The sequence below is a fragment of the Orycteropus afer genome, unplaced genomic scaffold (genome assembly GCF_000298275.1).
Source record: "Orycteropus afer afer isolate SDZICR_OR568_19922 unplaced genomic scaffold, OryAfe1.0 scaffold00146, whole genome shotgun sequence".
Classification (NCBI taxonomy): Eukaryota; Metazoa; Chordata; class Mammalia; order Tubulidentata; family Orycteropodidae; genus Orycteropus; species Orycteropus afer.
This window is the reverse complement of record NW_006921733.1, coordinates 7,872,241-7,889,245: the sequence shown is the minus strand read 5'-3', so window position 1 is coordinate 7,889,245 and position 17,005 is coordinate 7,872,241. Positions and strand designations below refer to the sequence as shown.

The 17,005-nt window shown below is 35.6% G+C and overlaps 1 protein-coding gene across 1 annotated transcript in view; it reads right to left on the bottom strand.

Moving 5' to 3' along the window:
• Positions 1 to 357: 357 nt before the first annotated feature.
• The window catches only part of UBE3A (ubiquitin protein ligase E3A), a 113,175-nt gene continuing 96,527 nt past the window's right edge, over positions 358 to 17,005 (bottom strand). Inside the window, exons 9-12 of the mRNA XM_042781665.1 lie at positions 14,876 to 15,031; positions 14,710 to 14,783; positions 1,631 to 1,774; positions 358 to 478 (exon numbers count right to left, since the gene is read on the bottom strand). Of these exons, the coding sequence (XP_042637599.1) occupies positions 358 to 478; positions 1,631 to 1,774; positions 14,710 to 14,783; positions 14,876 to 15,031 (495 nt within the window). The remainder of the gene's footprint in view (positions 479 to 1,630; positions 1,775 to 14,709; positions 14,784 to 14,875; positions 15,032 to 17,005) is intronic.

The following is a 17,005-nucleotide window of genomic DNA, read 5'->3' as shown; positions in this document are numbered from 1 at the left end:
CAGTAATAAACACAAGCAAAAGTGATTTAACCCTTAAAATAAATATTCAGAAAAACCTCTCTCTATACATACAAGTGAAAGAATATGTAATACTTTCACACACACACACACACACATACAAAGGAAAAAAATTGTTCATATAAGCAGCTGAAATGTGCTGTTCCAGCCCGTATGTCCCCAATAAAGAAGGGAGGCACAGACACAGATGACTACTGTAGTTCACTATCTTACAGCCGTTTTGTACTGGGACACTATCACCACAAATTTCATCCCTCATTATATTTATTCATTTTTTTTCCCTTTTCTTTTTTTATTTTATCTCATTTTTCTTTTCTTTCTTTCTTTTTTTTTTCTTTTTTACAGCATGCCAAATCCTTTGGCATATGTGATGGCCTTCAATAATCTCTCTTTAAGTTTTTCTTTGCTTGAGTATTCCGGAAGTAAAAGGACATTAAAGCAAGTATGAGATGTAGGTAACCTAAGTAGAGAGAAAGTGGAAAAAAAAAAAAAGGAAAATAGTAAGTCAAAGGAAATATGATCAATATTAAATGATACTACTTTTAGATGGCATGTATAGTTAAGATGCCCTGTAGTACAGACTATATATCAATGAAAATCATAAATATTTTGCTTTACAACCACCACGTATCAGTTTCTCTTTATACTATCAAATATTTAATGCAGCTGCTGCTGCTTCTAAGAGGTACACTGATTTATTACTTTATACTAAATATTATTTTAGGTGCTTAAACTGTGTAGCTCATTTAACTAAATCTTCTCAGAACAAACCCAGAGAGTGGGTATCAGTCTCTCAACTTTATAGTTGAAGTCACTGTGAAATTAAGTGACTTCCTTTAAGGTGGAGATGATATTTAAACCTAGTTTTCAAGACTTCAAATTCTGTGCTCTTTAATGTTTATTAGATATATTGCTAACAATTAAAAAACAAACAAACAAAAAAACCATCCACTGCCATCAAATTGATTGCGACTCATAGCGGACCTTACAGGACATAACTGAACTGCCTCATGGGATTTCCAAGGATGTACATCTTTATGGAAGCAGACTGCCTCATCTTTCTCCCACAGAGTGGTTGGTGGCTTTGGACCACCAATATTCTTGTTAGCGGCTGAATGCAGTAAGTAAGTTTTATATTATTTATATTTTATATTATGTATAAAATAGCATAGAACATTAATGGAACCATTATACATTTTAACCATTAAATATATTGCTGCTCATACATATTAAGTTATACAATGGGGAAAGAACACTAATGGCAATAATACCCAACTAGGGATTCTAGCATCATCTAATGCTGAAAGACCATCAGCTCCTGACCCAAAAGTCAACCATTATTATATAATGTGGTTTTCAATTAATAAATTCTTAACCTCAAACTGAATGAACTGTATTAACTTGCAAAATTTCAGACTAATACGAGCCCTAAAACCATTTTAAACTAGGCCAGCTTTAAAAAGAATTCCTTCAACATTAATAAGAAAATATTCTTTGAACCTAATGTTTCATGTGATTTTAAAAATTTCTATTGGAAGCTACAAGGATAGTTTTATACATGTGTGAAGTAAAATGCAAAGTTTTTAGTATGTAGTCATAATTTCATAATTACCTTTCTGTGTCTGGGCCATTTTTGGCTATGATCATCTTTAATTTTCCTAGTCCTCCCACTGGTGCTCTGTCTGTGCCAGTTGTAAACTGCAAGAACAGTCTTTTCTGCTCATCTGTGAATGAATGAACAATTTCCCAGAACTCCCTAATGAGAAAAGATCTAGTATCAATTTTAATTTGATGATTTATTGTAACTAAGCTCTATTAACATTTTTCCTTAAATCACCAGAAAACAATTTGGAAGCTAGTATCAGACCTAGTGATTGAGTAATCCCATTTACACAAAGTTATCTTAAGGAAACAGTTCTAAATAAAACAAAAGCTTAAGTTCATCATTACATTATAATCACCTGGTGGTATATTATGTAGTAACAGAAGATAAAATCCAAAACTAAAATGTACTGAAAAGGATTGAAAGGAAGTACTTTGAAAAATTAACTCTGAACGTGATCAGATATATATTTTTTATTTACCCCTTCTTCCTTATTCTCCTTGTCCACTCATCCTCTACTTATGTTTCAGGTGGTAGCGGGAGGACAAAAAGAATAGTAAAAAAGAACCACACTTCTAATCACAGCACTACAAACGTATACAAATTTTACATAAACTGGAACCAAGGTGTATGATTTGTATGAGGCAGGGAATTATTCTGGTCTTTCTACCTTATGTGGTTATTTTAAGAGAATGATTTAATCCTTGTCATTCCTAAAATCTATGTAATAAAGTCATGAAATAATGACACAAAGTTATTCTGAGTCCTATCCAACAAAATGCAAGCTCATCAAAAGCACTCTTGACATACTTCTATAAAACCTACACATCTAATGTGAACAATGATTTTCAGCCAAAGAATTTCAAGATTTTAGACAAAGTTTAACAGTATTTTCAGTTGATGACACAATGCATTTTATTATTTATTTGCACAGTTCTTTCCAGAATCTTGGCAGAAATTTTCATACTTCCCATGGCAGTAATTACAATTTCAATTTTTCATATTCTAGTATTCCAATACATTATTAGTATTACCAAACTGTTAATGTTTTTGTTGGTACAATACCATTATATCTGATATTGGTTAAAAGCTTTATTAGACTTCTTGGCTCTCTCCAATCTTTTGCCACTTTGATTCCCTGTCACTCAAACATCCTCCCTGTCTCTCAGTTCCTGCAAACCCCCCCTCACCTAGCAGAAACCATAAGCAACAAAAGGAAAGTAGACATTGGATCTTCAGGAACATTTCTCAGCTAGGACAAAAAGGAATCAGACTACAAGACAGGTAATTCCTCATAGGGCAGCTGGCAAGAAAAACCAAATCTGCTGCAGCCCAGAGCTTTTAGCCAAAAGGGAAAAGCTGATCCTCTCCGAAAGGTACAGAAGCGTTCTGAAATCTGACAGAACCAGGTACATCAGGAAGGCAAATGTAAGGGCGTTCTTGAGTGGAGGAAACAGATCCTGCAACAAGTATCAGGCTAGCTACAACCATAGTGACCAGTATGTCTCTATTACTAAGGAGCTATTTCTTTGCTGCTTTTTGAAAAATCAGAACTTAAGTGAGATTATTTTGTTGTTGTTATGTGCCGTCGAGTCGGACCCAACTCATAGCGACCCCTCCTTGGGTTTCTGAGGCAGTATCACTACGGAAGCAGATTGCCCCATCTTCCTTCTGAGGAGTGGCTGGTGGGTTTGAACCGCCAGTCCTCTGATTAGCAGGCCAGTACCTTAGACACCACGCTATCAGAGCTCCCAAGTGAGAGTATAATCAGTTTATATAATGAAACCCTTACTGACCAAAATTTCTCTCTTCCCAGAAGTGGTGTGTGCTACTTTAAAATTTTGAATGAGAAAATAATCCATCTATTTAGAAAGTTCAAAAGGAAAAGAAGCTTCTAAATTTCTGTATCCAAGTTGTAACTGCATAGATTCAATTCTACTCACATCTCCTAAAATTTATTCAGATCAAAAGGAGAGAAAATCAAATAAAATGACTAAAAGTAGGTGACAGAGTAGCAAACTCTTAACTATTAAATGTGGAACTAAATGGGTAAGACTAACAGAGTTAGCACCTGAGGCTACACTAGCAGAGCCCAACAGGAGCTATATGGAAGAACAAGGAATACAGATAACATTGCTCAGAATTTACTCCCTTAAGCAGCACCAGAAAGGACCAGTGTGAGCCCAAGTACAATGAAATAAATGAACCAGACAGCATCATAAAGGCACTGATGATTAGATTTTCACTGAGACTACAGCTTATAAAAGTAGGCCAGAGCCTGCACACTAACCCTAAAAACAGGGTGATAGCCTGTTAAAGTAAAACTTTAAACAGAACTCAAATGTCCCTGACACAACCCCAAATTACCTGCCATACTAAGATCAAGAAAATTACAATATGAAGAAAAGAAATTCACTGATGCCATAACTGAGATAAATCATACTATAATTATCTAATAAAGATTTTAATGCAGCCATCAAAAAATGATCTTACAAGTGACACATTCTCTTGAAACCAATGTAGCAATAGAAAAATCTCAACAAAGAAACAGAAGTTATAACAAAAAAGAACCAAATGGAAATCACAGAACTGAAAAGCCAGTAAGAGAAAAAAATCGCTGGTCGCATTCAATAGTAAAACAGTAATGAAAGAGAATAGAAATCTGAACAAGAAACAAAAAAATAGATGGAAAAAATTAGCAGAGCCTCAGAGATGTGTGAAACTATACAAAAGATTCCACAGTTGTATCATTAAACTCCAGAAGGAGAGGAGAAAGAGTGAGGCTGAAAGACTAAATATAAAGAAATAATGGCTGAAAATTTTCCGTATGTGACAAAAGAAACAAGCCCAGAGATTATGCTGAGAAAACTCTGAAAGCATAAAAAGGCTGAGGAAGCCCTGAAAAGCATAAAACAAAAGAAATTCATGCAAAGATGTCATAATTCAATTTCTGAAAACTAAAGAGAAAGTTAAAAATCTTGTAAGCGCTAGAGAAAGGACATATTAAGTATAAAAGAACAATAATTAGAATGACAGCAAATTTCCCAGATGAAACCATGGAGGTTAAAAATGAAGTAGTACAATTTTTCAAATGCTGAAAAGAACCATCAAGTACAGATTCCACATGGGTGAAACTACTGTCCCGGAAAAAGGACGAGGAAATAAACTCATCCTTAGAAAAAGAAATACTAAAAGAATTTGATATTAGCAGGCCTACCTTTGATATTTGGCTAAAGAAAGCAATAAAACAAAGAATCTGAAAGCATCAGGAAGGAAAAAAAGAATGTCAATAGCAGAAATATGGGTTCATACAATAGACTATCCTACTCCTCTTGAATTTTATCTATCATTATTTGATGAGTGAAACAAAAATGTAACAGTATTGATATTCAAGACAATATTTAAAAGTGGGGAAGGTAAAGGGACCTTAAATGGCAGCATGGTTGCCACATTTCAAAGTGGTACTAATACCAGTGAAGTTAATTATATGTAGCGTAACACCCAGAGCAACCAAGAAAAATACACAAACTAATATACACAAAAAAGAACACTACAGATAACTCAAGAAGTAAATAATCCTAAAAAATGTTCAAGTAATCATAAGAAACCAAAGCAGAAGTAACAGAAAAGAAATAACAAAATGAGAGGCTTTAGCTCTAACATATCTAATATAATACGTTGTTGTTGTTGTTATGTGCCGTTGAGTCGGACCTGACTCATAGCAACCCCTCCTTGGGGTTCAGAGGCAGTATCACTACAAAAGTAGATTGCCCCATCTTCCTTCCAAAGAGTGGCTGGTGGGTTTGAACTGCCAGCCTTCTGGTTAGCAGTCAAGTGCCTTAGGCACTATGCTACCAGAGCTCTCAATATAATATAATATAATTTTATTATTATATTTATTATATAATAATATAATAACCTTAAATATGTTAAATATGTTGTTGTTAAGTGCCATCGAGTTGGCTCTGACTCGTAGACACCCTATGTGCAATGGAAATTTCCTAAATATAAAATTTATAGGCAGAGACTGACAGAATAGATAAGAAAGCATAGCTCAACTATAATGTTAACACGAAACCCATTTCAAAAACAACATAGATAGGTTTAGAGTAAAATGACCAAAAAAGATGTATCACATAAATATTAATTAAATAAAAAAGCAGGAATGGCTATTTTATCTATCAGATAAAGCAGACTACAGAACAAAGAAAAATACAAGATATAGAAATAAAAGGATCAATCCACCAAGAAGACATTGTGATCCTAAATGTGTACACACCAAATGACAGTCTTACAATCCATGAAGCAAAACCTGGTAGAACTGAAAGGAGAAACAGACAAATTCCAGAAAAAGACTTAACGGATGCAAACTGTATATATGTAAAAAGTATTTCAATAGAGGAAGGCTAGAGTAGTATCTAGAATATATAGATATGAAAAAAAAAGTCAAAACTCAATATTAAAAATAAAAAATTATACTCTTACCATCTATGGTAGAGAAATGAAAACTTATGCTTACACAAAAACCGGCACATGAATGTTCATAGTAGCTCTATTTTTAGTAGCCCCAAAATGGAAAGGACCCAGAAGTCCTTCAACAAGCAAATGGTTAAAGAAACTATGGTAAATCCATATCATGAAATATTACATGTAACAACTTGAATGAATTTCAAAGAAATTTTTCTGAGTTAAAAAAATATACATATATAGATAGATAGAAATATAAAATCACAATAGTTATATACCATAAATGATCAATTTATAGAATATTCTTGAAATGACAAAATTAAAGAAATAGAGAACAAATTAGTGGTTGCCAGGGATTAGGGCAGGAGCTCTGGTAGCATAGTGCCTAAGGCACTTGAGTGCTAACCAGAAGGCTGGCAGTTCAAACCCACCAGCCACTCCTCAGAAGGAAGGTTGGGCAATCTACTTCCATAGTGATACTGCCTCGGCAACCCAAGGAGGGATCACTATGAGTCGGGGCTGACTTGATGGCACATAACAACAACAACAACAACAGGGATTAGGGCAAGGAGTAGGGATGGGGAGGTAAGTGAGTGGAGGTGTGGGTATGGATATAAAATGGCAAAGTAAGGGGTTTTTGTGGTAACAGAACTGTTCTGTATCTTGATTGTTTCACTATCAATATCCTGGATGTGATATTGTACTAAGGTTTCGCAGTTACCATTAAGGGAAAACTGGGTCAAAAGTTTATAGGGTCTGTCTGTAATGTATTTTTACAACTGCATGTGAATTTACAACCATCTCAAAATTAAAAAAAATAATAATTTTAAAAAGGAATGAAGCATTAAAGATGATTAATATCAGATAAATTTCACAGGAAAGAGAATTTACAGAGACACATCACATCACACATAAAAAGGATCAATCCACCAAAAACACATACTGTGCCAAAAGAGCTTCAAAATACATAATTCTGAATGAAAATGAAAATACAGCATATCGAAAGAGCTGGGACACAGCTAACACAAGGCTGAGATGGGTATTTAAAACACTAAATGCTTACATTAGAAAAGGTCTCAAACCAATAATCAAAGCTCCTACCTCAATAAACTAAAAAGAGCAAAACAAACTCAAAGCAAGCAGAAGGAAGGTAATAAATAATGAGTTGAAAGCAAAGAAACTGGAAACAAACGAAAAAAAAGATGAAACAAAAAGATGGTTCTTCAATAAAATAAATATATGCAACAAACTTCTAGCAATACTGATAATAAACAGAACACAAATTACTAATATAAAGAATAAGGGATTATTAATTCAGAATCTGAAACATCAAAAGAATAATAAGGAAAGTCCACGCACACATATTTGACAAGTTAAGATGAAATGGAGCAATTCTTTCAACACAAACTACCACAACTCACCCAATATGAATGGTAACTTTAATAGTCTTTATTAAAGGAGCAGGAGCACTGGTTAAGAACTCAGCTGCTAAGTGTAAGTTCAGCAGTTTGAACTTACCATTAGCTCTGTGGGAAAAAGATGTGATAGTCTGCTTCTGTAAAGATTACAGCTATATACATAGAATTCTACGGAGTAGGTTCTACCCTGTCCTATAGAGTCATTATGAATTGGAATCAACTCAACGGCAATGGGGTTTTTGTTACAATCATTAAAGCACTGAATTTGTAATTTAAAAAGAAAAAAAAAAAACTCCCAATAGAAAATCTCTAGGCAAGAGGGTTTCCCTGGAGAATATTACCAAACAATTAAGTGAATAACTACCACTTTCACATAAACTCTTCCAGAAAGTAGAAAAGAACACTTCCCATTCATTTTATAAGGTCAGTATTATTTATTTTGATATTAAAACTAGGGTAAGATAAGTTTATCGGACTATATTTCTATACATGTATTTGTATGTGCTATAAGAATGTCCATATATGTAATAGAGCTAATGGGGCAAAGTGATGATAACTTCTTAGCTACAGCCAAACACCCTGAGACTGGGCCTATGGGCTCAGGATCATGGTTACAGGGGACATCAAGCTTAACTGGAATAACATACTACACAAAAACATTGTTTCAACATCCTACAAAAGTGTGAGAGACATAGAGATTAGTGGCTGTCAGTGCAGGATGATTGAGAGGGGTGTAAATATGGCTACAATGAGGGAGTCTTTGTGATGAAACAAATTTTGCACTTTGACTGATGGTGGTAATGCCGATCCATACACATAATAAAATTGGATAGGCCTGTTATGTATACACCCACACATAAATGTGTACAAGTAATCTTAGAAAAATCTGAATATGCTCCATAGATTATACTAATGTCAATTTCTTGATTTTGTACTACAGTTATGCAAGATGTTACCATTCTGGGAAAATGAATCAAAGGTACCTGGGAGTAACCTGTAAATTTTTAAAAGCTTTTTGTGAATCTTTATTTCAAAATAAAAATTTTAAAAAGTAAACAATAAAAATCTCACAAAACTGTAGGCCCAGATGTTCTCACCAGTGCATACAAATATTTTAAGAAAAAATAGCAATTTTACAGACATATTTTTGAAAATAAACTCATTATTACAAGGACAGTAAAACCTTCATACCAAAACCTGTTAAAATGTATGACCAAAAAAAAAAAGGTGCAAAGGTAACTCAATGGCAGAAGGAAAGGTCTCTTTAACAAATGATGCTGTGACTAGATAAACATATCAAAACAATTAAACCTCACAGTATCTAGTATCTTAGAAGAAAACATCAGAGAAAAATCTTCGTGGCTCCGGAACAGGCAAGGATATAACAGGATAAAAAGCATAGTAACCATAGAAAAAAGAAGCATAAATTGACTTCAACAAAGGTAATAAATAATTTCTGCTCATTAAAATAAAAAAAGAAAAGGGAAGCCACAGACCACGAGAAAATATCCTCAATATATATATCAGAAAATATCCTTTAATCAAGAATGCATTGTTTTTAAAAAACTTTTATAATCAGTTAAAAGACAACTCAAAAAATGGGGAAAGACACTTCATGAAAGATTAATCGATGAACACATGAATCTTAGTGTTCAACACCATTAGTTATCAGAAAATGTAAATTAAAACCATAATGAGATAGCATTTCACACTTACAACAATGGATAAAATTAGAGATTAACACTGCCAAGTACCGAAGATGTGGAACAACTGCAATTTTACATTTTTACATTGCTAGTGGAAATGTTTCTTTGCTATTCATAAGGTTTTCAAAGAAACAGCAATGAAAGAACTGGCGAAGAACAAGGCTCCGGGAATTGATGACATACCGACTGAGATATTTCAACAAACAGATGCCCCATTGGAGGCACTCACTCAGTTATGCCAAGAGATTTGGAAGACAGCTACCTGGCCAACTGACTGGAAGAGATCCATATTTGTGCCCATTCCAAAGAAAGGTGATCCCACAGAATGTAGAAATTATAGAACAATATCATTAATATCGCATGCAAGTAAGATCTTACTGAAGATAACTCAGAAATGCTTGCAGCAGTATATTGACAGAGGACTTCCAGAGGTTCAAGCCGGATTCAGAAGAGGACGTGGAACAAGGGATATCATAGCTGTTCTCAGATGGATCTTGGCTCAAGGCAAAGAATACCAGAAAGATGTTTACTTGTGTTTTATTGACTATGCAAAGGCATTTGATTGTGTGGATCATGACAAATTATGGATAACATTGAGAAGAATGGGAATTTCTGAGCACTTGATTGTACTCATGAGAAATCTGTACCTTAACCAGGAGGCTGTCGTTCGAACAGAACAAGGGGACACTACATGGTTTAAAATCAAGAAGGGAGTGTGTCAGGGTTGTATCCTTTCTCCACACTTATTCAATCTATATGCTGAGCAAATAATCCGAGAAGCTGGACTATATGAAGAAAAACCTGGTATCAGGATTGGAGGAAGAATCATTAACAACCTGAGATATGCAGATGATACAACTTTGCTTGCTGAAAGTGAGGATGACTTAAGGCACCTACTGAAGAAGGCTGAAGAATACAGTCTGCAGTATGGATTACGTCTCAATATCAAGAAAACAAAAATCCTCACAACTGGACCAATGAGCAACATCACAATAAATGGAGAGAAGACTGAGGCTGTCAAAGAATTCACGTTGCTTGGTTCTACAATCGATGCCAACGGAAGCAGCAGTCAGGACATTAGACGACGTGTAGCATTGGGAAAGTCAACTGCGAAGGAACTGTTTCAAGTGCTGAGGAGCAAGGCATATCTCCTTGAGGACTAAGGTGTGCCTGACACAAGTCATGATATTTCCAATCACCTGGTATGAATGTGAGAGCTGGATAATGAATAAGGAAGACCGAAGAAGAGTTGATGCTTTTGAGTTGTAGTGCTGGCAGAGAATGCTGAAAGTACCATGGACTGCTAAAAGAACTAAGAGATCTGTCCTGGAGGAAGTGCAGCCAGAATGCTCCTTGGAAGCAAGAATGGCCAGACTTTGTCTCACCTATTTTGGTCATGTTGTAAGAAGGGACCGTTCCCTGGAGAAGGATGTCATGCTTGGTAGGGTGGAGGGTCGACGAAAGAGGGGGAGGCCTTCAACAAGATGGATTGACACGGTGGCTGCGATGATGGGCTCAAGTATAGCAGGGATTGTGGGGCTGGCGTGGGATCGGGCAGTGTTTCGTTCTGCTGTGCATGGGGTCGCTATGAGTCGGAAACGACTCGACGGCACTTAACAACAACAACAACAAGTGGAAATGTAAAATAACAACTATTTTGGAATTATTCTTGCAGTTTCTTATAAAGTTTCCAGAAACTTCACTCCTACATGGTTACCCAAGAGAAATGAAAACATAGGTCTACATAAGACTACATATTGCTTTACTCATAATAGTCCTAAACTGGAAATAATCCAATTGTCTATCAACAGGAGAATGAATAAACAAATTCTGCATATTCACAGAATAGATCTGGTGTAATGGGTTTCTGGGAAAAAAAAAGAACAGGGATTTCCTGAGTTGACTGACACTTCCTGGGTAAGCTGTAAACAATGTGATGGTTTGTCAATTATGATGCCTGGCCTGCCTGATAAATGACAAGACCTAGATCACTGAAATTTTGAGGATAATCAAGAATCAAGGCTTGGAGTCAATGAAAAGGACTGGTTGGGCCTTGATACAGCTAGGAGGACTGATTGGGCTCCAATCCTGCTTGGGAGGCCCCTCCCTTGCAATTGACAAGAAATGTTCTATACAAAATGGCTGAAACAGAGGATTTTAGGGGCTTCCTGGATAATAAGACCCTGGTGGTGGTGATGGTGGAGGTGGGGGGAACATGTCCTTCAGGATATGGGGGCCTACACTAAGAACTTACCAGACCCAGTGAAGAGCTGTATTACACTTAAGATTGAGAGAGCACCAGACACCCCAGCTGAGAGCTGTACACCTGGAAGTAAGAAAGCCAGATGCAGTAGCAAGGGGCCCTGGCCTGAAATAGTACCATGAGGCTGCAACAACCCACAGAGAGGTGGTTGTGCAGGGTCTGTCTGGAGCACAGGTGGCTGCCTCAAGCAGGGGCACTGACTACAGAGCAGTCTGGTTCTAAGAGTTGTTGTGATGTCAATCTAGAGCTGAACCTGGCCTAGAACTGTCTCAATACTGCTGGTTTTAAAGTTGGACCAGTCAGCAACAGGAACAAATCCAGGCAAGAGGACCTGGGGTGGAGGTGAGAGCAGAAATCACAATGCACCCACCGATATCTGAAGTAGTGATGTTAACTCAGTATCTGAACAGTGGCACATCTGCTGACAACTGAGTTGCAGCATACCCACTAAGTAAGAACGAACATCAGTTTGGGGAAGGGAACGAAGGTCCTCTTTGAAATGTAAGTGGATTTATGCTAGGAACTTCCTGGAACTTTGCCCTTCGAATTTCTTAATTTATCTCTCCCTGTTTATATTCTTCTCTGCTATATTAAAGTTATCACAAATATGGTGTTTCTGTAAGTTTTGTGGACAATGCAATGAATTATCAAACCCATTAAAGAGAGTGCGGTGGGATGGCTGGTGTCAGAAAACTACAGAAGTTGGACCCAGCATTGTGCTGATTTTCTTATTGGCAAAGTTAGTTTACAGTTTACTCATGAAGTTTCTTAGCTTAACAGAACATTACTCTGCAATAAAAAGATTGAACTACAGATTAATGTCAATAGCATGGATGAATTTTGAAAACATTCTTGGATCTAAGGGATTCTACTTATATGAAATTCAAGAGAAAGTAAACTAATGAAGGGTGATGGTGATCAAAACAGTGGCTATCCTTTTGGGTTGAGGACTGAGTATAAGGGAACACATAGGAAGTCTGGGGTAATGAGGACATCCTTCTTTATCTTGCATGAGGTATGGTTATATGGATGTAATTTGCCAAAACTCTCTAAACTGTCCACTTAAGATATGAGTATTTAATTATACCCAAATTTCATCTCACATACCAACATCACCACCACTCTGATAAAATTTGGAAAAAAATATGAAATCGCATTATTTTCATGACTGCTAAATAATGGGAAAGAAACAAGTATTTAATTTACCTGATATACCCCCCCCCCACACACACACTTAGATTTTCTGGATAGAAGTTCTATAAAAAATAAAAAAAGGAGGAAAAATGAATGAGAGTATCACCATATGCCAACCTTCCATGAACTAATGGATTTTGATTATCATCAATGCTGATAAAAATTATTAAGAGAGAACAAAATAACAAGACTTTGATTATCCCAACACTTAAGAAGGAGGTAGGGATCAAATATGAGTCTGACTGTTGTTGTTATGTGCTGTCGAGTCGGCCCCGACTCATAGCGACCCCTCCTTGGGTTTCCGAGGCAGTTATCACTACGGAAGTAGGATTGCTCAACCTTCCTTCCGAGGAGTGGCTGGTGGGTTTGAACCGCCAGCCCTCTGGTTAGCAGGCAAGTGTCTTAGCCACTATGCTACCAGAGCTCCCATGAGTCTGACTAATCCTTTGAAAATGAAAAAGAACCTTTAAAAGGCTGTGCCTAAGTAGTCACACAAGAAATTAAATCAGAGACCTTTTTCAGCAATTAAAAAATTTATGCATAAAAACTTACTTGTGACAACATTTTTGCACTTTGTTTTTTAATGCTGTAGTTTAAAAGGTCAGTATTTTAAATGCAGGGTTGATATTTAAATGTAGTTTATCTGTATTCACAAATGATCTTAAGATATGTCTCAATTAAGCATTTTGTTATAAAAAGAATAAAATTAAGACCTTATTTTCAAAAATGCTTTCTCCATAATAAAAACATAAAGATTATTTTCAATTAGTCTCAGATAAACATTAAGATGGTACTTTTTTTCATGTTTATAGATCAGTATCACAGAGGTATCACTGTGATACTCCTTCATGTGACTCCCAGTAAGGTTTTCCTATTATTATTGTGTTATCTCAACCCCTTTTTGGGTCAACTTTGAAACTCCAATTAAGTAGCACAATGTTGTTGTTATGTGCTGTTGAGTCAGACTTGACTCATAGCGACCCTTCCTTGGGTTTCCGAAGCAGTATCACTATGGAAGTAGATTGCCCCATCTTCCTTCCGAGGAGTGGCTGGTGGGTCTGAACCACCAGCCTTCTGGTTAGCAGTCAAATGCCTTAGGCACTATGCTACCAGAGCTCCCAAGTAGCAGAATAGTGGTTATGAAAAGTAAGTATGTTCACCATTGGTGCTAGAAATGATCAAGGGTGTACCAAAAAGAGGAAGTATCAGTAACCTCCTACAAACCAAACTGACAAAACAAAATATAACATAAAATATAAAAGAAAATACAATAAAACATTACCTCTTCATAGATACAACTGATACTCATTCTGGTGTCTCTGTACTTGAGTCCTAGAGCAGTAACTTATGGAAAATCTCCAGGAAGGTACGTGCTTGTATGCTTTCTCACCTCACCTCACCAGTGGATGCCAAAAAGGCATCCATATCCACTTTAATAATCTCCTCAGCAGGCGACGGGAAAGCCCATGTCTTCCAGAATTGTAAAGTATGGTACAGAGAAGTAATGCAGTAGATAAAAGCATTTGCTTGGAAGCAAACAGAATTGGAAAGTTCTGTCTCTTTCTGTGAGAATTTGGGGTTTAGTTTCTTTAGATATAAAAAGGAAATACTAGTATGTATCTTGGCATGTAATCATAATAGTGAAATAAAAGGATGTACCATTTTACATAAAAGGTGCTCAATACAAGGAAGTTATGTAAGAACGCTAAAGGAAGGAGGAATATTGAGAGGTGGTAGTTCTATTTTCATCAGCACCTTTCAACCAGCAGTAAGCCAGGAATGTTATAGACAAATTTTACCAAACGTAGAAGAAAACTTAAAACTTACAACACTTCAGGATACGAATCACAAGACAACTTTAAAAAGTAACGATTATATTACAGATACACTTCTAAATTTACAGACTGAGAATCTGTGTTTGCTTATTGAGAAAAAAGTACAGAGAGACACAGGTCTAAAGCATAAATAATAAAGATACAGGTCTAGAGTATACACTCTTGTAGTGAATCAAATCTTCCTTTTCATAATTAAACACCTCACCTAATCAAAACAGAGTCCCTGGTATAGCCACCATCATATTCTGTAGTTTCTTCTAGTGCTTGGAAATCTAGATTCTGCAAATACAAAAAAATCTTTAACATCTGCTATACCACAACAATACAAATAAATCAATACATTATTTTTTTACAGACACCTGCTTTCTTACCCGGCTTCCACAAATAAGCAATTCAATTTCCTCTGGTCTGAATAAGTACTTTAAGGGAGATTCATTGGTCACCATATGAAAACCTCTCCGAAAGGCTTTGAACTGTTTTTCTACTGATTTATTGAGAATGTAGTCAGAATAGAGACTGACAAATTCCTGTAGAAAACATTAATCACAAGAACTTCTTATAATGTGTCATGCAAACAAAACACAGTAAGCTACTGGGCTGCACAGCTTTTATTTTTATTTCCCCCAATGAAAAACATTCAAGAATATTTTAAAAAATTCCAATCTTACACATACAAATGAAATACATTTTATAATTCATAGCTCTCAGCAATAGCCAGTATTAGACTGTAAAAGGTATGCATATAAACTGGTTATACATATAAGCTAGGGCCTCTGTATTACTTTTAGGTCCCCTCAGTTACATGTGCCAAATTGAGACATTTCAAACCCTGTAAGCTTCTTTTCCCACATTTAGATGAGTCACTTTACTTACAAAAGTCAAGATCTATAACAGAATGAAATGTACAGGATTTGAGCAAACCATGAAGTCTCATATTTTCTATTACAGATTATTAGAGAAGTTGTCTATTGTATCTAGTTCAGTAAAAAGTTGGCATTTTGTTTTGATATGAAAGTTACTCTTCGAGATCATGAAAGGAATATGTACTTTGTATCCTAACTTAATGAGAACTAATCAAAATTTTAGTTATATAAGCACATGATTTATTAAAGTTTTACTAAATATTTAACATATTTTTTTCTGTAATGTTCTAGGTTATTCTCCTCTTGCCAGTTAAATAGTTTTTCAGCCAATAGAAAACACAAATTTGATTTAAAGAATACTTACCAGATGTATGTTTATGTCACAAATGGAATATACATGTGTAGATTATCATTTATTCAATAAAACATATGATATAAAGACTGTAATCATGAAACCCACTTATCTCTACAACCTAAAATGAAAAACACTTTGTTTCTTGCTTTTAGGTCTAGCAACAATGAGCTGTTTATCTCCTACTCCATGTCTTCCTCCTTTAAAAGAGGTCTGGTACCCAACAATGTCCTCTCATACTAATGTTTTTTGCCTCCTAGAAGAGTACTCATTCAATACCCTACACTAAAACTCCCTCTGTGCTTGTTTAGCCTGAGAATTCTTTATTCTTAGTGCTTACCTACCACAGTGCCTAGTCCACACCAAATTCATAATATAAATTCATAAAATAATTTAATAAGGAGCTCTTTTGGAAGTAACATGTCATCATATGAAGTCACCCATGTTAAAAATACAAAAATCTTCCTAAATCAAGCAAAGAAAAATCAAGCAAAGACATAAAAAGGCCTAGTTGTAGGTACTTCTTTGTTCCCTTACAGATTTATTTTTGCAACTTTCAAATTCCAATTCACACTAAGTCATGTCTATAAAAAAAACATCTAATTTTTTCCAGCTATCCTTTCACTTCTTCTGTCAAAAACTTCTAGATGTAAACAATTTATTTAGGTCGCATTTAATGATATGTATAAGGCAGTGGATCTCAATGGGAAGGGAGAAGAAGGGAGGAGAATCCTAAAAGGGGACATTTAGCATTGTCTGGGGACATATTTACTTGTCATGATTTGAAGGTGTTACTTCTAGTGGGTAGAGACCAGGGATGCTGTTAAACACACTACAACGCACAGGACAGCCCCCACAACCAAGAATTATCTGGCCCAAAATGTTAAACAGTGCTGAAGTTGAGAATTTTTTGTCTAACATAGTCTTCGTAATCTGACCTCTTAGAATACACCATCCCTATACCTTCTATATCATTTCAATCTGGTTATAGAGTTTCTGACAATAAAACATACAATTGAAAATATTCATACAGAGACCATTTTATGATTCTGAACATAATGGCAGGAATGAATATTTGAAAGCTGTCAGGTAGTACAGTAGTATAATGTAAACTAATGGCAATTATATGATGGCCTTTCATAAGAATGACATCTGCACTCATATGAGGTAGAGAGAAGTCTCTAGAAAACAAAATTGTGAATTCTTATCAGGCTTAAGATCTGACTTCTGTTTTTCTTACCCTGAGAACATTAAAGATTTCATTTCCAAAATAAAAAGAACTAAGT